General features: G+C 41.4%; 1 protein-coding gene and 1 long non-coding RNA gene across 2 annotated transcripts; one reads left to right on the top strand and one right to left on the bottom strand.

The window, feature by feature from the left end:
• Positions 1-1,102: 1,102 nt before the first annotated feature.
• Positions 1,103-1,548, bottom strand: LOC112847909 (uncharacterized). Its single transcript, XR_003221744.1, has 2 exons — positions 1,391-1,548; positions 1,103-1,318 (listed from the first exon to the last, which is right to left on the bottom strand). It is a non-coding gene; the product is annotated as an uncharacterized LOC112847909 (long non-coding RNA).
• A 1,224-nt stretch (positions 1,549-2,772) lies between these two features.
• LOC112847956 (zinc finger protein 708-like) lies at positions 2,773-21,010 on the top strand. Its single transcript, XM_025910603.1, has 6 exons — positions 2,773-2,990; positions 7,155-7,230; positions 10,848-11,696; positions 12,022-12,518; positions 20,611-20,738; positions 20,820-21,010. Exons 1-6 carry the CDS (start codon positions 2,773-2,775, stop codon positions 21,008-21,010), a joined length of 1,959 nt encoding a protein of 652 aa, XP_025766388.1.
• Positions 21,011-21,696: the final 686 nt, after the last annotated feature.

The raw sequence follows: 21,696 nt of genomic DNA, 5'->3' as shown, positions 1-21,696 counted from the left end.
TTTGTGCTACGTTTGTGCTGGTTTGTGCTGCAAAAATTTTCGTTTGTGCCGCTATCATTTTAAAGATATTAATAAAAATTTCCAGAGGTCATCAGAGGTCAACCAGCCCCCCCACATTAATTAAATCAAACAAAATTGGTGTCAATCAACTGTGCTACGTTTGTGCTGGTTTGTGCTGCAAAAGTTTTCGTTTGTGCCGCTATCATTTTAAAGATATTAATGAAAATGCAAACGTCAAAAGGTCAACCAGCCCCCCACATTACCCAAATCAAACAAAAGTTGATGTCACAGGTTTGTGCTATATTTGTGCTGGTTTGTGCTGCAAAAATTTTTGTTTGTGCCGCTATCATTTTAAAGATATTAATAAAATAACGTCTTGATGCGTGCTTAATCATCCAGGTAAGTAAATCCCAAAAGGTTGATTCTGTTCATCAGGACATTTTCAGTTGGAGTAACGTTTCGTCACTCATCCAAGTGACTTCTTCAGTCTCAGCTGACTGCAGGTTTCCCCAACCTTATAAACACATGTGAGTGAAGTTGGCCCCCTACCTTCTTCAAATCGAACAAAATTGATGTCAAGCATTTGTCCTGCAAATTATTTTGTTTGTGCAGGTTATGTTTCCCTAATTTTATAAACAGTACATGTACAGTGAGAGAGAGATGTTACATCTGTCTTCACTTGCATCCCAGTCATAGAAGCATTGGAGGTAGTTCATAAGAGATTACAGGATCACCCCAACCTCAGCAACAGGACCACTCTCAGCACTGATCAGTTGTGTTTGCTTTTGGAACTGTGTCTTAATTCCACCTATTTTGCATAAGGGTCAGTACTACAGGCAGAAACCTAGGTGTGCCATGGGTTCCCACAGGCCCCTGGTCAAAGTCACCAAACCAGTTCGTAAGCAGGTACAGGTGTGGCCAGAAGGGTCCTCAGAGGCACTGCAAGACTGCTTTTCCACCACAGGCTGCCACACACGACAACACCACAGACTTTCAGGAATATACAGAAACTGTCATTGCCTACATCCCAAAATGCATCGATGATGTCACAGAGACCAAGTGTCACGGGTTGCTTAGAGGATCCACTCGCAGGACTCCTGAGTAGCGTTTAAACAGAGACGGTTTATTTACAGATCTTCACCAAGTGTATGTACAGACAGTGAGGGGTTAGTGCTATATACAAGACGTGAGGGGCAGGGCTCCAGGGAAAACGGGGGAAATCACACACGCGCTCAGTTCAGCCTCTCTCTTCTCCGCTAGCGACCAGTCACTCCTTCCACACTCCACACGGGGAAACACGGGGACGGGTCCGGGGAATCTAGGAACAAAGAAACACTCGTTAAGTCTCTGAGACGGAGGCACAGGAAACTTGAGCTAGACGTGTACTGACTAGAGCCTTCACAACAATCCAGCGTTGAACAGCTGATCTCCTCCTTTTAATATACCAGCTGGTCTGATGAGGCCCAGGTGTTCCCAATCCAGGAAGGCGTGGACCGAGGGCGTGAAGCCGCCATGAGTTCCGGCAAAACAGGGGAGAGAAGGAGAGAGGGGGAGAGAGAAGGAAAAGAGAAGAGAAGGAGGGCTAGGAGTGGAGAGATTCTGATCAGCACCTTGCCGATCCTGCAGGTCGTGACACCAGGACTATCACTGTCCGGGCCAATCAGAAACCATGGCTCACAGGTCAGGTTTAAATGCTCCTAAGGTTGAAAAATGCAAGCCTTCAGAGCTGGGAATTAGGTGAGCCAAAAAACAGCAAGGGCAAACCTGTCACGTGGCATCAGCTACAGCAAAGCTTCAGCGACAGCTGAGATACTTGGAGGCAGTGGCAAGGAATACAAACCATCACAGACTACAAGCCCACTCTGCAGACTGTGGTGAACAAATCCCCAGACAGTGTGTGGAGATCCCTTGCCAAAATCAGTACACGCAAAGCTCCAGGTCCTGATAACATCCTTGGACGAGCACTGACGGACTATGCTGTGGAACTCACAAATGTTTTCACAGACATCTTAACACATCACTAGGGTCAGGCCGCCGTTCCCACATGCCTCAAAGCCTCCACCGTCATTACTGTACCCAAGAAGTCATCTACCTCCTGCTTTAAGGACTACCGTTCTGTCAAAGTCACCTCCATCATTATGAAGTGCTTTGAACGGTTAGTCATGCATCAAATTAAATTATCGCTTTCCCCCAACCTGGATTCATTTGAGTTTGCATACCGGTCAAAACGCTCAACCGATGATGGAATTTCAACTGCCCCTTACTCAGCCCTCACACATCTGAACACTAGAGACTCATATGTCAGAGTGCTGTTCATAGACTTCAGTTCAGCCTTCAGCATCATCATTCCCCAGCAACTCATTCACAAACTGGATCTGCTGGGGATCAGCACCTTGCTGTATAACTGGCTGCTAGATTTCTTGACAGGAAGACAGCAGACAGTACAGGTCGACAGCAACACCTCCAGCCCAAGAACACTGAATACGGGGGCTCCCCAAGGATGTGTGTTGAGCCCCCTTCTCTTCACTCTGCTGACCCACGACGAGATCTACTACAGGGGTGAAGTTAACCATCTGGCAGAGTGGTACAGCAACAACAACCTGTCCCTGAATGTGGAGAAGACCAACAGCGACTCTACTTCCTCTGCAAACTGAGAAGCACAAGAGATTCAACCCCCATTATGAGCACCTTCTACAGAGGCACAGTTGAGAGTATCCTCACCAGCTGCATCACTGTGTGGTATGACTCCTGCACTGGGTTCTGCAGGAAAAAATGACAACGGGTAGTGAGAGCAGCTGCACCTGCCTCATCTGGAAGGTCCTCTCCATTACAGGTGACTCCACTCATCCCTTCAGCAGCGTCTTCAGTTTGCTGCCATCAGGAAGGATACTGAAGAGCCTCCGGGCCAGAACACACAGACTGAGAGACAGCTTCGTCCATCGGGCTGTCAGGATGCTGACCATCTCTGAATCGAGAAGGGGGGCCCAAGGGTACATCTTTCGCCATCCTACAATGCTGTGATTGTAGCCATTCCCCACTTTTTGTGAATGGTACTCATGGCCATTGATCAGTAGGCTTTGATTAGTTGTCATTGATCAATGGTCATAAGAATTTGCATACTAACAATCATGGAACTAACCCCCCAGCACATTGTTCATTCAGTGGTGCTAGTTTCCTTCACTATGCAAATGTACTGTTTATAAGGTTGGGGAAACCTGCAGTCAGCTGAGACTGAAGAAGTCTAACATCTCTCTCTCACTGTACATGTACTGTTTATAAAATTAGGGAAACATAACCTGCACAAACAAAATAATTTGCAGGACAAATGCTTGACATCAATTTTGTTCGATTTGAAGAAGGTAGGGGGGCCAACTTCACTCACATGTGTTTATAAGGTTGGGGAAACCTGCAGTCAGCTGAGACTGAAGAAGTCACTTGGATGAGTGACGAAACGTTTCTCCAACTGAAAATGTCCTGATGAACAGAATCAACCTTTTGGGATTTACTTACCTGGATGATTAAGCACGCATCAAGACGTTATTTTATTAATATCTTTAAAATGATAGCGGCACAAACAAAAATTTTTGCAGCACAAACCAGCACAAATATAGCACAAACCTGTGACATCAACTTTTGTTTGATTTGGGTAATGTGGGGGGCTGGTTGACCTTTTGACGTTTGCATTTTCATTAATATCTTTAAAATGATAGCGGCACAAACGAAAACTTTTGCAGCACAAACCAGCACAAACGTAGCACAGTTGATTGACACCAATTTTGTTTGATTTAATTAATGTGGGGGCGGCTGGTTGACCTCTGATGACCTCTAGAAATTTTTATTAATATCTTTAAAATGAAAGCGGCACAAACGAAAATTTTTGCAGCCCAAACCAGCACCAACGTAGCACAAACGTTTGATACCACTTTTGTTAGATTTGAAGAAGGTGGGGGGGCCAACTTCACTCACATCTAACATGGTTGTCTTTTTACAAAAACACAGCTAAACATGAGAGGTTTTTGGACAAAGTTTGTGTTCTTCATTCTTTAAGCACCGGTTCGAGCACCGTTTAAGCACGGACACCGTTTCAAAAGTACCGGTTTGGTACTGGTATCGGATAAAACCTAAACGATACCCATCCCTATCGACAACTACTAAGTGAAGAAGCAGTTGTTTTGAAGACCACTCATTAAACGCTATTAAAGACAAAGTCACAGGGAGAAGTCCTTTTGAATACAATTAATCACTGGACAGCTGAACAGGTATGTTTATTAATAATATTATATTAGGCCAATATTCTTATACATATTTTTGACCTGGGGGCAGAATTGATTGTGAACTGGAAAGGGAAAATGCTTATGAACTTGCAAATTAAAAGCATGATGCATTTAAGGTAACCCTTTTTCATTTTTATTTAAGAAGAGAATTTGTTCCACTGTGTGATGGCCGAGTCTGCTTGTTTTCATGGAGTAATTTCTCCTGCCTTAAAAAAACACCCTCTCAGAAGAGGCTGGAGTGCACAGAAACTGGTAGAGATGCAGGTATCTGGTCGTCCTGGGTTCCACAGACTATCAAAAATGATAAGCAGATATGAAAAGCAGATTTTGACAATTTAATTTTTTTACGTTTAGATAAAAGAAACACACAAAAAACAAAAACAAACAACAAGAACACAAAGCTGGCAAACCGAACCAAAACTGACCAAAATCAACCGAAAATACTCCCACATGACAGAACCTCTCCTCTGCCTCTCTGGCTCCATATCTCTCAATAGATCAATCTGTGGTTTGCTATCTCTCACCATCAGAACACTCCACAAATCCTGCGAATGATTCACTTCCTTATAAACAGTGTTGGCAAGTTATTTTGAAAAAGTAATTAATTATAGTTACTAGATACTTCTTCAAATAAGTCACTTAGTTAGTAACTGAGTTACAAGATTCTGAAAGTAATGAATTACTTGAAAAGTAACTATTGCGTTACTTTAAAAACGATTAACCCTCTGGGCTCCAGGGATAATTGGCCATTTTTAACTACTTTTGATTTGTAATTCTATTTCTGCACTTAAGGCAAACAAATCTCCTGGCACAGATGGTTTAACTGCAGAGTTTTATAAATCATTTTCTAATCTCCTGGCTCCGTTCTTACTGCAGGTTTTGATAGAAAGTATAGAGAATAACACCCTCCCTCCTACTCTTACTCAGGGTCTCATGACACTTATTCCAAAGCCAAACAAAGACTTACTTCTTATTGATAATTGGAGACCCATCTGTCTGCTCAATAATGACTATGAGATTATGGCTTTAGTACTTGCTAACAGAATTAAAGAGTTCTTGGATACAATTATCAATGAGACACAATCAGGCTTTAAGAGAAATAAACACATTTCTAATAACATTAGACTGATTTTACAAACCGGATTCCAAAAAGTTGCATAGAAAGATAGTGGAGCAATATCAGAAAGGTGTTACCCAGTGAAAAATTGCAAAGACTTTGCAATTATAATCATCAACTGTGCATAACATCATCCAAAGATTCAGAGAATCTGGAACAATCTCTGTGCGTAAGGGTCACCATCAGCCAGCTACCTGATGACACCACTCTTCTCGAAGAATGCAAATCAAATCCGTCCAGCACTTAGTGTTATTAGTGATTTCTCTGAGGCATCTGGTTTATGTCTAAATCTAAAAAAATATGAATTACTAGCAATTAAAGGCTGCACTGCAACATTTATGTTAAATAAGAAGTCACATACCAAGGACTGTTAATATCCAAAGACCAAAAGTCAAGATGCTCGTCAAACTTCAATCCGCTTATACAAAAAACACAAAAAAAGTTCAACCAGTGGCTGCAAAGGGATTTATCTCTGACAGGTAGAGTGTTAATTACTAAAGCTGAAGGGATATCCCGCCTGGCATATACTGCTCTCTCCTTACATCTGGATAAGAAAATTAGTAAAGACATTGACCGCATGCTCTTTAATTTTATATGGAAAAACCATAAGCAACCATAAGCACGTCCTCTTAGCGTGGACCCTCATTTATAAACACAACTTCTCACCACACAAATACCTCATCTGGAACAACAGAGATATTTTATTTAAAAATAAAAGATTTTCCTGGAAACTTGGGTCCAAAATGGGATCCTATTGGTGGCTCAGCTGGTTAATAAAGAGGAGTACTGCTTACTTACAATGAATTCCTTACACTATATAATTTTCCCATCAGTGTTTGGGAATTCTCAATGGTGCTTGGTGCCATACCCTCAGGTACTTTAATGTTATATAAAAACACTGACAGTTCAATATCTACCTCAGTCACTCTCCCTGATCCAGCTGAGTCAGCAGTGGGAAAAATCTGCTTTTCACAGGAACTTGGTAACAGCAATAAGAGAATACGTAGTTTATTCCAAGAAGATATCGTGTCTCTCCCATATATATAATATCTTAGTGGAACCGACATGTTCCAGATATCACCTGGAAGACAGTCTGGATGATCCCATAAATATCTAATTGTAAACAAGGTGAAGGAAATCTCATATAAAATTCTTCATAAATGTTACCCAGCCAGTCACTATATGGTAACATTTAAAAGAGACATAAATACTAATTGAACTTTCTGTGGGGATCATCCAGAAACTGTGGCACATTTTTTTTGGTACTGTTCCTCTACACAGAGATTCTGGAAGGAATTTAGCAGTTTTGTTATTGTCCATATTTTAAGGGAGTTTTTTGATGATGGGAAAATGTTTTATTCTGTTTCTTTAAGTTCTCCATGTTTTTTTTATAATACATTTCTAAATACTTTTAGCTAAATTTTTTATCCATAAATGCAAATTTATTAATAAAACACCATATTTCTGCCTTTTTATAAGGATATGGAATTGTACATGCAATCAATTTCAGACTCAACCAACAAAAAGCCTCTCAGAACAATATATATATGTGATGTTTTTCGCGTACTCATATAATTATTTTTTACTCCTGGTTTTGTATGTTCATGTTCTGTTCTTTTGTAAACTTCATCTGTTTGTATGTTCTATACTCATTGTGTTTCAATAAAGTTCAATAAAAAAGTACACTGTAAATGAAGCTTCAGACGTCACTAATCACGTGACTCTTGCCAAACGAATCAAGCCTCGACACAGTGCTTCTGAAGCAGCGTGTTGATCTTTTTGACAAACGCACCGGAGCGTCAGCTTCAAGCGGACCATCACTACCTCTCACATCTAAAGGTAAGTGCCAAGGTAACTTTGAACTGAGTTCAGTCAATCTCGAGTTTTTCGAAGTTTTCTGAATGAAGTTTTCTGTTGCTCTCTGTGAGAGAAGACCGTTAAAGGCGAGGCTCTCCAGAGTGTAGCAAAACAGGAAACCACAGCTGTGTGTGTGTAAGTGTGCAAACGAATAGATTAGAAGTGCAAGTGAGCCACGAGTATAGAAAGGTCAAGTTTCGTGAGTTGTTTTTCTCACCACTAATCCCACACTCCGTCAAACACACTCCATCAGTCTTGTTCCTCTTGAACAACTAAATGTTTAAAAATGTTGCGAGTGTACCTGGTGATATTCTCATGCCGATGCTGTTCACAGGACAGCAAGAGTAAACAATCGGGAGAATCTTGTCCTCGTCATCGTTCCCCTCGTACTTGTTATCACTCCGAATTCAGAGTTTTTGCTGCACAACTAAAGCGTGCAATTCACTTTGTGTGCGCTCAAATGGAGTCGAGTCAACCAGCGCCACCTGTGGCTGAGTACCATAGCCTACAGCCAGATTAACTTGTGACACACATCTGCACCTGGCTCTATCGCCACGTTTGAATTCGTTTCAAGCACAATACATGTGGAACCTTCTATTTTGTCTGATTTTGTGTCTTGCAAATAAACCTTTAAAATAAATTACATTTTATTATTTTGGCCTACATCAGTAAGAAATGCCAAATTATATACACAAAGTTATAGAAATCACCACTCCCGTTATTCTTGATGATTTCAATAACATCACATAATAACATGTAACATCACATCCTGTAAGCATAGTCTGCCTGTGTCTTTTCTCTGGAAATGAACATTTTCAGCCAATATAGGTAATAGATCAACATGGCTGCCATGGCTAAGTTAGGAATATTTATAATGTAATTTCCAAAACTTGCATATGATCTGCAATTTGTAGCAGATCTACTGACTGTCACAGAGCAGCTGGAGCAGTCTCAAATGGAGGTCAGTCCACTACTGCCACCTGTGGCCAAGTGCCATAGCCTACTACTAGATTAACTCGTGACACATCTGCACCTGTTTCTATGACCACATTGAGTAGAGTCTGAGTGGCTGCACTTACACTGGTGCATTCAAATGTACCCACAAACATATTGAAAGATGCAATGTGGATTGTCAAGACTCAAACCAATCATTAAGCAAAGACAGCAGGGATCACTTGTTTCTGTTTATTATACAGCCAGATTTACTTGTGACACACATGTGCAGCTGGCTTTATCACCTACTTTGAATTTGTTTCAAGCACAATACATTTGTAACTTTCAGTGTTTTCAAGTCTTCCAAAAGAAGAAAATAAAAAAACCTTCAACTACATGACATGCAATTGTGTATTTGTTTTCACCTTATCATACACTTGAAGTTTTACAAATCACCACTCCTTTTGTTAATATCATTTCAGTCTCAGACAATCTAGTTTTTCTTACAGAGATTGAATGCACCTTCTGCGGATGGCGGTACCACACAGTGTGCGTGGACTTCCCCTGTACAGAAGGCAACTACAAATGTTGTGAATGCTAAATAAACAGAAATAAATGATCCCTGTTGTCTTTGCTTAATGATTGGTTTTAGTCTTGACAATCCTCATTGCTGGCATTGCATCTTTCAATGCCAGCAATGCCAGGTATCAGTGCTCAAACCTTTTCTGTTTGTTTTCAATAAGTTGCCCACCTCGGGAAGCAAAAATGTGTTCTTTGTCTTGTGAGATGAACATATGAGACACTTTGACTCTTCAGTGCAGTGTGGAGCCTAACAAAGATCTGTTTTGTGTCCCAGCTGATCAGCAGGAGGAGAAGAGTCTGACGGAGCAGCAGAGGAACATTTTCAGCTACTTGGACTCAGCTCAGCCACTACAGAGAAAACAATGAGCTCAACACAGAAGGTGACAGACAGAGCAGGGCAATATGACCAAAAATATTTATCACGATATACATTTGAAAATTTGCGATAACAATATAACTGATGATATAATTGACGAGACAAAATACTTTACAACGCCACAAAAACACAGTAATAACGACGGCCTGCTAGCATGCTCTACCACAAATAGTGCTTTGTTGTGTATCTGACGGACGAAAGCTAAACCAGTTCCACACCACTGAAGTTGCAGCATTTTTACAAACCAATTCTGGTTCATATGTTTCATTCAACGATCCGCTTTCGCCCTTCTCATTCTCCGTCGCCGCCATGCTGTTTCCTCCATGTGCGTATGAAAACAAAGGCACTGCACATGCGCGTCATATTTCACTTTCCTATCATTGCCCAACATTATACCGGTACTACTATGAACGGTATGATATGGCCCAGCTGATCGTGCACTAATCACACATTAAAATGAACAAAAGAGGTAAAACTGTGTGCCAGAGTCAGGGGTCAGCGTTTGTTTTTATGTCACAGCACCAGAACGATTGCAGGTGCTCATAAGTAGTTACCATAAATCACCACCTTTCATGGTCTCAGCACATCGACTCTGTTATTAAGAAAATGGGACAAGGCATAGCTATGGCTATGAAATGCTCTTTCTGTATCACTTCTTCAATTATGAAAGATGTCATTAATGCACTAGTAATGTCTCATCTGGAGTATTGTTCAATCATTTGGTCAGCAGCTAATAAGACAGATCTTAACAGACTTCAGTTAGTCCAGAATAAGGCGTCCAGATTAGTGTTAAGATGTTCATACTATACTAATATTGATAAAATGCATAATCAACTTTCTTGGCTTCCTGTACAGGCTAAAATTTTCTATGGCTTACTTGTAGTTATAAAGAAAGCAATTCTGTTAAACACACCACATTTATTTCTGCTCAGTTGCAGTATCCAGATGAAATACATAATCATATTACACAGTTTTCAACAAACTGCAATTTAGTAAATGCTCGAGTTAAAAGTAACTTTTTGTAAAACTGTTATATTTAGAGCAACTTTTAAGTGGAATAAATTGCCTTATAAAATTAGAGAATTAGCAACTATTCAAAACTTCAATGAACACTTAAAAGCTGATTTACAGAGCTTTTAGTTGTTGTAAATATTGTAAGAGATGATTTGTTTTTGAAATTTGTGCAATGTGTCTCAATGTTATTGATATTGATTGCTTATGTTTTAACAATTGTGAAACCTCACTGTGGATGTGAGCCAAATTATGTGGATATCTTGAATCCACTTTATTGTGTAATATTTTATGTGATTGTATTTGACGGACGATCAGCAACATCTGTTGTGGAAGCTAATGGGGTTCCTTTTGAATAAACAAATAAATAAACATATGATTTATTATCACTGAATAATTATGTATACATCTATAAAAATTATAGAAATATGTAATAAGAAACGACAAAATAATATAAATTATAAATAATTGTGTGTTGATTTTAGTGTTTTTAAATAGTCATGAATTATTTTTAACACCAGGTTGGATGTAATGTGTTAGAACTACCAGCAGGTGGGGATAAGAGACCTTGAAGGTGTTTGGTGCCACACTCCACCTTCAGGTTTAAAACTAGTGTTAATGGAGGGAGTTTGAAGGTTGAGTTTGTTCCACAACTACATTTCACTCACTGCCTCTGTTTGTATCTCTGTCACTGCAGGACCAACATGGAGCGAGAAGTCAGCGCTCTCAGGAGGCCGACAAACCTCACAGAAGAAAGAGAGAGAAAACATACACCTGTGACGAGTGTGGGAAGGGTTTTACTGGGAAGGCAAAACTAAAACAGCATCAGGTCATCCACACTGGAGAGAGACCGTTCAGCTGTGACTTGTGTGGAAAGTCTTTTTCCTGGAAGCGTTCCCTAAAACAACACCAACTCATCCACAGTGGAGTTAAAGCGTACAGCTGTGATCAATGTGGCAGAGCTTTTACTCACAGTAGCCACTTACAGAGTCATCTAGTTACCCACTCTGGAATTAAGGCATACAGCTGTGACGAGTGTGGGAAGGATTTTACTGGGAAGGCTGAACTAAAATGTCATCAGGTCATCCACACTGGAGAGAGACCGTTCAGCTGTGACTTGTGTGGAAAGTCTTTTTCCTTGAAGGGTTCCCTAAAAAGACACCAACTCATCCACAGTGGAGTTAAAGCGTACAGCTGTGATCAGTGTGGCAGAGCTTTTACTCAAAGTAGCAGCTTACAGAGTCATCTAGTTACCCACTCTGGAATTAAGGCATACAGCTGTGACATTTGTGGAAAAACTTTCAGCCAGAGACGGAACCGAAATACACACCTACACATTCACATCAGACATGATGTGTACTGCTGTGAACAGTGTGGCAAATACTTTGCTACAGACGCAAACTTACAACAACACATGTTTACCCACACTGAGGAGAGACCTTATAAATGTGACCTGTGTGAGAAGACTTTTAAATCTCCACATTACCTGAGACGACACCAACAGATCCACACCAGAAAGAGACTCTACAAGTGCAGTTACTGTGAGGTATGTATTTATATTGTTATCTTGTCATTTTAGCCTGACTGTTTGGAACATCTCTGCTCATTAAACTGTGTTAGCATGTTAGCAATTCTACTGCATGGAAAAGCAGCTCTGAGTGATTATTCAGATTTTCATGTCAGTTATGATTTTAGTATTACTGTAGTATTATGGTGGTAGTATTGTAGTTATTGCAGCCCAGTAAACTGAGTGTGTTAACTGAAACAGTAAAATGTAATTGGACGTCTGCAGAGATGCTCTTTATTTCAGGCGACATTCAGGATAAAAATGTTGAAGGACTGACTTACACTGTCTTTGTGTCTTTGTTTAGAAGCAGAGCGACACAGATGGATCCAGTTCTCAACCCTGTCATCACTGTGGTGGTGGGAAAGACTTTCATTGTGACCTCTGTGGAAAAAGTTTCAGTTTGCAAGTTACCCTAAAAAGACATCAACGTAGACACACTGGAGACAAACTGAAATACTGCAAAGAATGTGGGAGAAGCTTCACCACATCAACTGAGGTAAAACGACATGAACTGATTCACAGTGGGGTTAAAAAGCACGTCTGTGATCAGTGTGGGTCATCCTTCACCACGGCAGGTCAGCTTAAAACACACAAACGAGTCCACACAGGAGAGAAACCATACAAGTGCAGACACTGTGACAAAAGCTTCTTACAATCAAGTCATCGTAACAAGCATGAACGTACACACATGGAAGGAAACTACAGCTGTGACCAGTGTGACAAGAGCTTCAGGAATCTCAGTTCATACTCCAAACACAAACGATCCCACGTTACTAATAAACTGTTTCACTGTTACCAATGTGCCCAAACATTCACCTCATTGTCTGCTCTGTGCAAACATCAGCGTGATCACTCAGGGCTGAAATCACTCCCATCGCAGTGAATCTGAAGAGACAGAAAGATCCTCTGGTTTCAGTGTCAGACTCTAAAAGCTTGAGATCAGGCTCCACAGAGTTCAGATAGAATCATTTAAACTTGTGTTGAACTGAACTGGTTGCTGGGCTGAACTTCTACATAATACAGATTTACATGGGATCTTATTTTCTGTCGTTTTACTGAGTCAGTTTTCTCCTTTTTTCTCTGTCCTGGTTTTGCTCGTCTGTAAATAATTGAAACTCAGTCAAATAGTTCATTGTTCTCCAGCAAAACGTTTTGGAAACTCATGTTTAACCTTTAAAACTCTGACATGTTTTAGCACACAAGGCTTCATCGGGGAGTTCACTCATGATTGGACCATGAAAATAAAGGTTTTTAGTTCTTTCAAAGAGAGTCTTGGAGCTGTTTGATGTTTTTGTTTTTCTGAAACCACCTGAAAGAAAAACTATTTTTCTTGCTTTATGTAGTGTGGAAGTTTTCAATGTTTCTTTCATATGTGATGTTCTTGAATGTGTTCACATGAAGATGGTACAAATAAACTGTCCTTTTAGCTTTAGCTCCTAATTTATTCATTATTTATGGATGTAGCACAGCAGCAGTTTCTTGATTAACACGTGGAGGGCTCGGGATCTGATGCTAAATAATGTTTTGTGTCCTTGTACACATCATACAGCTCAGCTGTTCCACAGATGTCAGGTTTACACAGTGGGATGGTTTGTAAGAACGCAGCTCTCCTGTGGATAAATCCTTACTCTTAGCCTCAGGACCTCACACAGTCCCAGCAGGTTTGGTCAGAAGATTTATCCCTTATACCAAAACGTCACAGAGTCTCCTTTGCTGTGCTGTTTTCACAAAGAAACGTAAACTGAAGACCTGCACTTACAATGTTTTAATTAGTTTAGCACAGGGGTCTGCAACCTTTAAAACCCAAAGAGCCATTTGGACCTGGTTTCCACGCAAAAGAAAACATCATCATAAAAAAGCATTACAATAATGGGCATTACCAATGCAAACTGAATAATACAGAAGATGAAAGAATAGACTTTGATCAGTTAATAAAGCTCATGATCTTGATTCATTGTGGCTCCTACACAGATACTTCTGGGTCACTTCTCTCAGTTAGGAACCTTCCTCACCAAAACTGACTGTTGGACCACACCCCTGGTTTCATGAGAAATTGTTTCAGCCATGATTTCTCTTCCTGTATTTCAGAGTAAAGACTGAAGTGACAAATGGAAACATGTTTAAAATATGCAATGTGAGAGAGACTTTGAGGTCCTTAGAAGTTACCCTGGGTTTTTCTGTCACCCTGCTAGATGTTACACACCTTGTTATAGGACTGATTTCTACTGCTGGACTACTCCTGGGGAGAGTAACAATACTCTTACTAATTAGCTCCCATTCACCCCTTTGGTCAATTTCAAATCATCAGTTAACCTAACCCTATGCATGTTTCTGGACCGTGAGAAGCCACCAGAGTACCAGAGAGAACATAAGCAGACATGGGAAGACTCCAGACAGAAAGGCCCTAGACTGGATTCAAACCCTGGATCTTCTATGATGAGAATTTCCTGTTCTTCCACATCTCAAAGGTTCGTGTTGTACAGCCTGAGCAGAAGAAGAAGGGTGAGATTAGCGCAGTGAGTAAATGCAGCAGTTACATTAATAAGAAAGATGAATCGGTCTTTCTGACTTCTCTAATTGTATTGACTCAATTTCATCAACTGCAATGCCTGAAACATGTTTTTGCATAATATCCTTTGTAGCATGAGTTGTACGGCCATAATTTATGGCTCCATGTGGAGAGCACGTTTGCAGTCTGGGGACGGTCCGTCTACCTGCCCAGAGCTCTGGTGTTGATGAAGGCAGCGTACAGCGTATGTGGTCCAGCTGGTCTGTGGGCCTCTCTTGCTGGTCTGTCAGCCGCACAAAAGAGTAAAGTTATAACAAACACAGAGCTGAAGTGAAACTGTTGAGTTTGGGCTTCCACAGGCCCCGCTAGTTTAGAGACTTATTCCTCATGAAGAACGAAAACAAGACAGAACATCTTCAACTGGTCTTTTACTCGCTGACAAGGGAAGCTTGGTCAGAACCACCCGGTTACTGGGCCATCGTGGCTCAAGAGTTGGGAGTTCACCTTGTAATCGGAAGGTTGCCGGTTCGAGCCCCATCTTGGACAGTCTCGCTCGTTGTTGGGCAAGACACTTCACCCGTTGCCTACTGGTGGTGGTCAGATAGCACGGTGGCGCCACTGTCCGGCAGTCTCGCCTCTCTCAGTGCGCCCCAGGGTGGCTGTGGCTACAATGTAGCTTGCCAGTGTGTGAATGGGTGGATGGCTGGATGTGTAAAGCGCTTTGGGGTACTTAGGGACTAGTAAAGCGCTTTACCAATACAGGCCATTTACCATTTACTGCGTTCACCAGATATCAACACAATTTTGATCCGCTCCTCACGTGTTAACCTCTTCGACATGTCAATGGCTGTGAACAGAGAGAAACTTGTAAAAAACTCATGAAAGAATAAAGTTATGTTGAAACCAAGCACACCATTGTTTTTCTAGTGACATTACCAATAAGTTTGATGTGTCACATGGCCCTCTTCCTATTGATAAAACAAAAGTTGTATCCAAGATGGCCAACTTCTAAATGGCCACCATGGTCACCACCCATCTTGTGCCAAAAACAGGACTTTAATATCACCAACCATTCACATTTTATTACGGTGCGTTCATATAAATGGCCCATCCTGTATATTGATACTGTTGAAGTTTAAAATCTATAAAATAAAGCTCTTTCCACATAAAGGTTCAGCATTCACAAGAAGAAATCGTGCACTGTAATCTACTTTAAAACAGTGATGTCTTTGGGCAGAGAGGAGTTATTTCAAATTTCTATTGCTTATACAGTAAAGAGGGAAAAGTACTTCAGATGGGTTTTGCTATTTAACGAAACAAACAACCCACTTTTCTGACGACTTTGCGTTCACACAGTACTGTTTCCTGTCACATTAGAAACTGATTTCTTGCAAACAGTGTTGGGTGTAATGCGTTACTAAGTAACGCGTTACTGTAATTAAATTACTTTGCCCCTGAAAAAGTAGAGTAACTAATTACTATTCATTTTTGGGTATTTTAATTACAGTTACTTACAATGTACTTGTGTTACATTGTAAAATAATTAAACTCGCTGAATATCATTATTTAATTTCAATAATTTATCTTCTAAACGTAGAAGTAAACTCTGCTGCTTTAACATCGCTGTAGTGCAGCTGCACGTCATTTCGCGCCAGTTTGCTGCATAGTCGTATTCTAAAGCGGAAGATGTCAGACTCGGCTGCTGTTTTTTGAAATGGACATATTCCCGTCTCTTCACTTTTCTGAAACAAGCAGACAAGAACATTACAGTAATATGTAAAAACTATCGGCCGCTATTAATAGCGCCAGTAATCTACTGAAGCGCCTGACACAGAGCATGGACGAATCTTTAAAAAAAATTATTTATTATTTAAAGAGTTATATTTCCATTGTTTGCCCACTCAAGGTTTATAGGGATTTTAAGAAGTATTTAGTTAAATTACTTATTTAGTAATTAAGTTACTTTTCTGACACAGTATAAATAAATAATTAAATACAATATTGACTAAGTAATTAGTAATTAATTACTTTTTTAAAGTAACTTACCCAACACTGCTTGCAAAGTACAAAGTGGCAGACAGAAATCTTGAAGCGAGATTAGAAACCAAAATAACACTACCTCCTTTTCAAAACAGTTCAACACATCGCCAACAGGAGACTGAAATCTCTTAAATATTGCTTTCTCCATTCTTCCTCAGTGATGATGATTTAATGAAAAATAAAATTGCTTTAACGCTTACTTAAAAAGTGGCAAAAAAAGTATTTGGTGATCCGGACTCTCTAATACATCTGCTTGAGCCTCAAAAAACCAAAATAAAACACAGAGACGTTTCACTTTCCATAGATTTAAAAATTACTACCTCTCCTTAAACTGCTTCTGAAACTCTCTATGTCTTCAAATATGCTGTAAAGTGCTTATTATCTATGAACAGTTTTCTATCAGCTGTTTCAAAGTGACCATACTCCTGTACCCGATTATGTGGACAGCCTCTCAACTGTGTGCTTTGACTGTACGTGTGCATATTCATGATCAGGCACAGCTCTCGGCCAATCAGAAGCTGCTCAGTAATGGCTGCGTGTTTTTGCAGGTAGCTTGCTGTCAAATGTAGTGATGGGCTGAATATATTAGTGCCACACACATATGCACACACACAGGGGTATAACAGAAGTGTAGAAACAGGGCTAGGGGTGAGTGCAAACGGAGGCTCTGACCATCCAGATATCCAAACAACAACAACACTGCAGCACCAAAACACTCACAGAGACACTGAGAGGACTAACACATCACTACTAGTAACATCCAAACTAAGAGGAACTGCTGCATACAGTACATAGATGATCTCTGACCTGTGCTTTGAGGTATACCTGTAAACAAAGGTGGTTTATAAAGATGTAGATTGTTCACAGGTCACCATGTAACACTTTTGTTCTTTCTCCACGTTGACATAACGTGATGTATTCTTGTATAATGATGCTTGGCTTATCTCTCCAGGGCATTCTTTCTCATTTCATCCTTTGATTTTTCTCTGTTGGGATTTCTTTCTTTTCTTTTTTTTCTTTTCCTGAATCTGTTTAGCGATTCCTATACTGTGATGCTAATGCAAAACTATATGTATTTATCATATTAAGTGCTGCAGGTATCTTGGTTTAATTGTTTTGTTTTGTTTTTTGCCCAATGTTTTTTGGGTTTGTTTGTTTTTTCATTCTTCATAAAGCGTCTGGAATGCTGATTTTTTTTTAAATCGTTGAAAAAAAGTCTCTGTACTGCATTTATGCATTTAGTAATAAGGGGTGGCTGTAGATAAGGAGGTAGAGCAGGTCACCTACTAATCTGAAGGTTTGTGGTTCAATCCCTGGCTTCTCCGGTCTGTATGTCAAGTATCCTTGGGTGACATACTAACCCTAAGTTGCCCTCAGATGCATCCATCGAAGTGTGAATGTGTATGAACGTAGTTTACTCCATTTAGAAGGTGCTTGAGTGACTGGGTGAATGTTGTATAGAGTGCTTTGAGTACTCTGGGAGAGTAGAAAAGCACTATATAAGAATCACTCCATTTACCCTATTCCATAAGCATTCCTCACAAATCAGCCATATGCTCTACAGTAAAGTCACACTGACACAGGAGAAGGATAACTATGGCTATTCAACACCATTACCTGACACGTTCAAGCTGCATGATGCAGATAAAGTGACTGTCATCATAAGACATTTGGAGTGACGATTTCTACAACTCAGTAATGTTTACACTCTGAGGAGTCACAGTGTTGATATTCGACACAAAGAGAAAAGCTCACATGTTTGAATTTGTTTACAGTTACAGTTTTTATAAATTCTGACTGTAAACAGCTTTTACAGCTTTAATATTCTTTGATACTCAATATGAAAGGTGATTAAATTTAAAGGTTTCTATGTCCCATTTACACTAACCAGTAACAGTATGTCTAACACGTTTTTAATTTAGATCCAGAATTAAGCTACTTTAAACAATGTTAGACCTCATGCCAGATTTAATTGATAGAGATATATGTATGCATTATTTCCTGTATGTACCTTCCTCCCAAGTTAACTGCAGCCAAAGCTAACTAGTGACTGAGTTATGGACGGCAATAAAGGTTGTAGTGATGGTGACTGAATAAATCCTCCCGAGCCTTCTGAGCATGAGAAAAACTGCTGTATCATGAGAAAAACTGCTGTATCTGTACAGGAACAGGTGAGGGCACCAGCTGAACACCAGCCCCTCCCACCCAAGGAACTGAAACGGGTGGAGAGAACGCTGTGCCCGAGCTGCCCTGGGAGCAGGAACAGGAGGAGAGAGAAGCTCAGGATTCGGGAACAGTCTTAAAATGCACTATATTGCAAATTGTGTCTGGGCATATAGTCTTTGCAGATTGGACAGCCTCAGAAAGACTCAACTTGGACACAGAACAGTACCTAGGAGGAGCCACAGTCTTAATAGGTTCTAGCAAGGGGCAACTAGAGTCCTTAAATGTCCTTGGGAAACAGACAGCCTCTTCCTTCAGAGAGCCCAAGTTACAGCCTGTAATCTCCATCCCTACCAACTGCTTGGGCCCTTGCTGAAAAATACATGGCTGAAAGCCTGGCTTAAAAACATTAACCACCTCCCTTTCAGCTGACATGGAAACAGAACTTGCAGCCTTCGGAAATTTCACAGCAGTTCAAATATTTCTTCCCTCAGGTTTAAGGAGAGCAGTCTTGGTCATTTTAACACTGGGTTCAGATTGTACAGAATGAAAACAGGTTCTTAAATCCTCAGAGCAGGAGTTCAAACAAAGAATCAACTACCTCTAAGTTAGCAGATTTAGATTCACCTGCTTGGCAGTTAGTCTTCGAAGTCTTAGGGGTGGATTTATTGTTTGTTTCAGGAGGAGATAAGATAAGATAACCTTTATTAGTCCCACACGTGGGAAATTTGTTTTGTCACAGCAGGAAGTGGACAGTGCAAAAGTTATGAAGCAAAAATTAGAATAAAATAAGAATAAATACAGTACACAACTGTACAGAATAGAATAAAATAAAATAAAATACTATATACAGTAGAATAAAAATAGAATAAATATACAATAAGATAAAAAATAGAATACAAATGCTATATACAACTCAGTAAAACTCAGTAAAAATACAACGATGAGAAAAAGAGCATGAGAAAAACAGTGTTTGTTGCGCACCACTGCTGATTGCCCAGAGGAAGTGGCTGCATGAGCGTCACTCACTCCAGGAAGATGGAGGTAAGCCAGACCGTGAATCCTCCTGCGACCAGACGGAAAGTCCTCCGGTGGGCCGGGCTGAGACGAAGAGGCAGGAAGCTTGTGTAGCTCCAAACGTGGAAGTCCCAAAAACAAAGCAAAGGATTGCAGCGGAGTAAGCCCAGTGTCTTACACCACATAATCCTTCTTTCGGAGTGATGCCAGAAAACTGAGGAGCTGCTGACGTTGAGAGAGAGCACATGCCCCCTCGCATCACTGGTGGAACAGCTGATGGAACGGTGGTAGCCATCGCAGTTTGGAAGCTGCGGGGCCCACCCACAGCCAAACAAGACCCATCGCAGGGTGACTCGTGCGCCCAGGGCACACCTAGCCTCCTGCCTCACCCTCTCCTTGAGGAAGGCAGAAACTGCGGGTCGCCGATACCACACAGAGTCTGCTGGGCCCATGACTGGTCGGGTCGTTCTGTCAGGGAGCAGTCGTAGTGTGCTGTGACGCAGGTAGGATGGAGTGCCCAGGTGCAAGACTCGAAACCAAGAGGTTAACTTAAAGTGCAGTTTATTCACTGGGATGACTCATAAGAGAAATAAAAATTACTCAAACACGATCAAAAAATGATGAACACTGGAACCTAAAACAAGAGAACCCACACAAACAGAACCAAGATCTAAGAGCATGAACGATTTTCAAACACAGCACAGGGAGGAAGTGACCATCAACAACTCGACACAGAGCAGGGAAAACACAGGGCTTAAATACACACTGGGATAACGAGGGCATGAGACACAGAAGGGCAGGAGAGCTGGGCGTAATCTGGCATGACGAGAGCAAGGGAAGCAAAACTCAACACATGACATATGTGTCATGGTCGGACGGTCCTTCCTGGGGTGACCTGCCTGTGTGTGTGTGTGTGTGTGTGTGTTTCTCTCTCTTCTCCTCCCTACCCTTGCTGTCTCCACCCAGCGGCTGACACACCTGCACCTAATTTGCCACCCAGCTGTCACTAATCATCCTTCGTCGTGGGCTGAGGTATTTAACTGTGTGTCCAGACGGCAGTCGACGCTGGATTGTACTTGAAGCTCAGTAGTAAAGAGTGTTTGTTACTTGCAACATAGCTTTAGCCGGCTAGCCTTCTCACCTGTTGTTGTCGCTCGTTTGTAGGAAAAGATACGGAGCAGGAGGTTGGAGAGAAGGAGCCTGCGGGATTAAGCTCTCGGAGGAGAAAACACACTCGGATAATCACTTTGGAAACTCACCTGCGCACCACTGGGAGTTTGGAGAAGATCACCGTTGGATTTTTGCACTTTGCTTTGTGTTTGGAGACTGTTTTTGAGCACTGTAAATAAACGCACTGTTTGCTTTGCATCCAGAGCTCCGCGACTGGGTCCATATTTTCCCATCACCCGTGACAGAACAATCCAGCCAGCAATGGACTCAGCGGGCTCAACTCCCGTCCAGCGCGAGCTCGCGCTTCAAGCTGAACGGTTGGAACGACATGAAAAGATGCTGCAGCATGTTGCCGAGGAGCAGTCCGCGCTACTACAGGTGGTATCTGAACTGAAAGGTATGTTGCTTGCTACACCTAGAGCACCTGTTCAACCACCAGAGCCCCCTGCACAACCACAACCACCAGTAGAGCTTCTAAATGTAGCGGCGGCCTGTCCTCTTCCTCCATCTCCAGCTCCGCCACAGCAAGAACACACGTTACCTGTACCTGAAAAATTCAGTGGAGATTTGGACAAAAGCCGGGGATTTTTGACTCAATGCTCTCTGATTTTTAGGCAGCAGACTCGAGCTTATGCCTCAGATATTACCAAAATCACCCTCATGGTTGAGCTCATGACTGGACGAGCTCTGCTGTGGGCTCAAGCAGTCCTAAGCGCCCAGCCCTCCATCTCATATAGTGATTTTTTGAGTGGGGAAACTGACGGGTGCGCCGGTTAACACATTCCTCCACCTCAGCTGCCCCGCTAAATTACAGTTTCTTTCACCCATTCTTGTGACGCACTAATAGACTCGGGAGCTGAACAAAGTTTTTTGGATGAGGCTTTGGCCCACAACATGGGTTTGCCAGTTGTTCCTCTCCCTGAAGCGCTCCAAGTGTCAGCGCTAAATGGCAGACCTTTAGCTGCAGTCACTCACCGCACTCAAGAAATCACACTCACTCTCTCCGGCAATCACACTGAGCAGATGTTCCTGTTTCTCTTCAAGGCACCTGACAAACCCTTAGTTTTGGGATTTCCCTGG

This window comes from Oreochromis niloticus, linkage group LG9, assembly GCF_001858045.2.
Source record: "Oreochromis niloticus isolate F11D_XX linkage group LG9, O_niloticus_UMD_NMBU, whole genome shotgun sequence".
Taxonomy (NCBI): domain Eukaryota; kingdom Metazoa; phylum Chordata; class Actinopteri; order Cichliformes; family Cichlidae; genus Oreochromis; species Oreochromis niloticus.
Note: the sequence above shows the minus strand (reverse complement) of the source record. Positions and strands in the feature narration are given on the sequence as shown.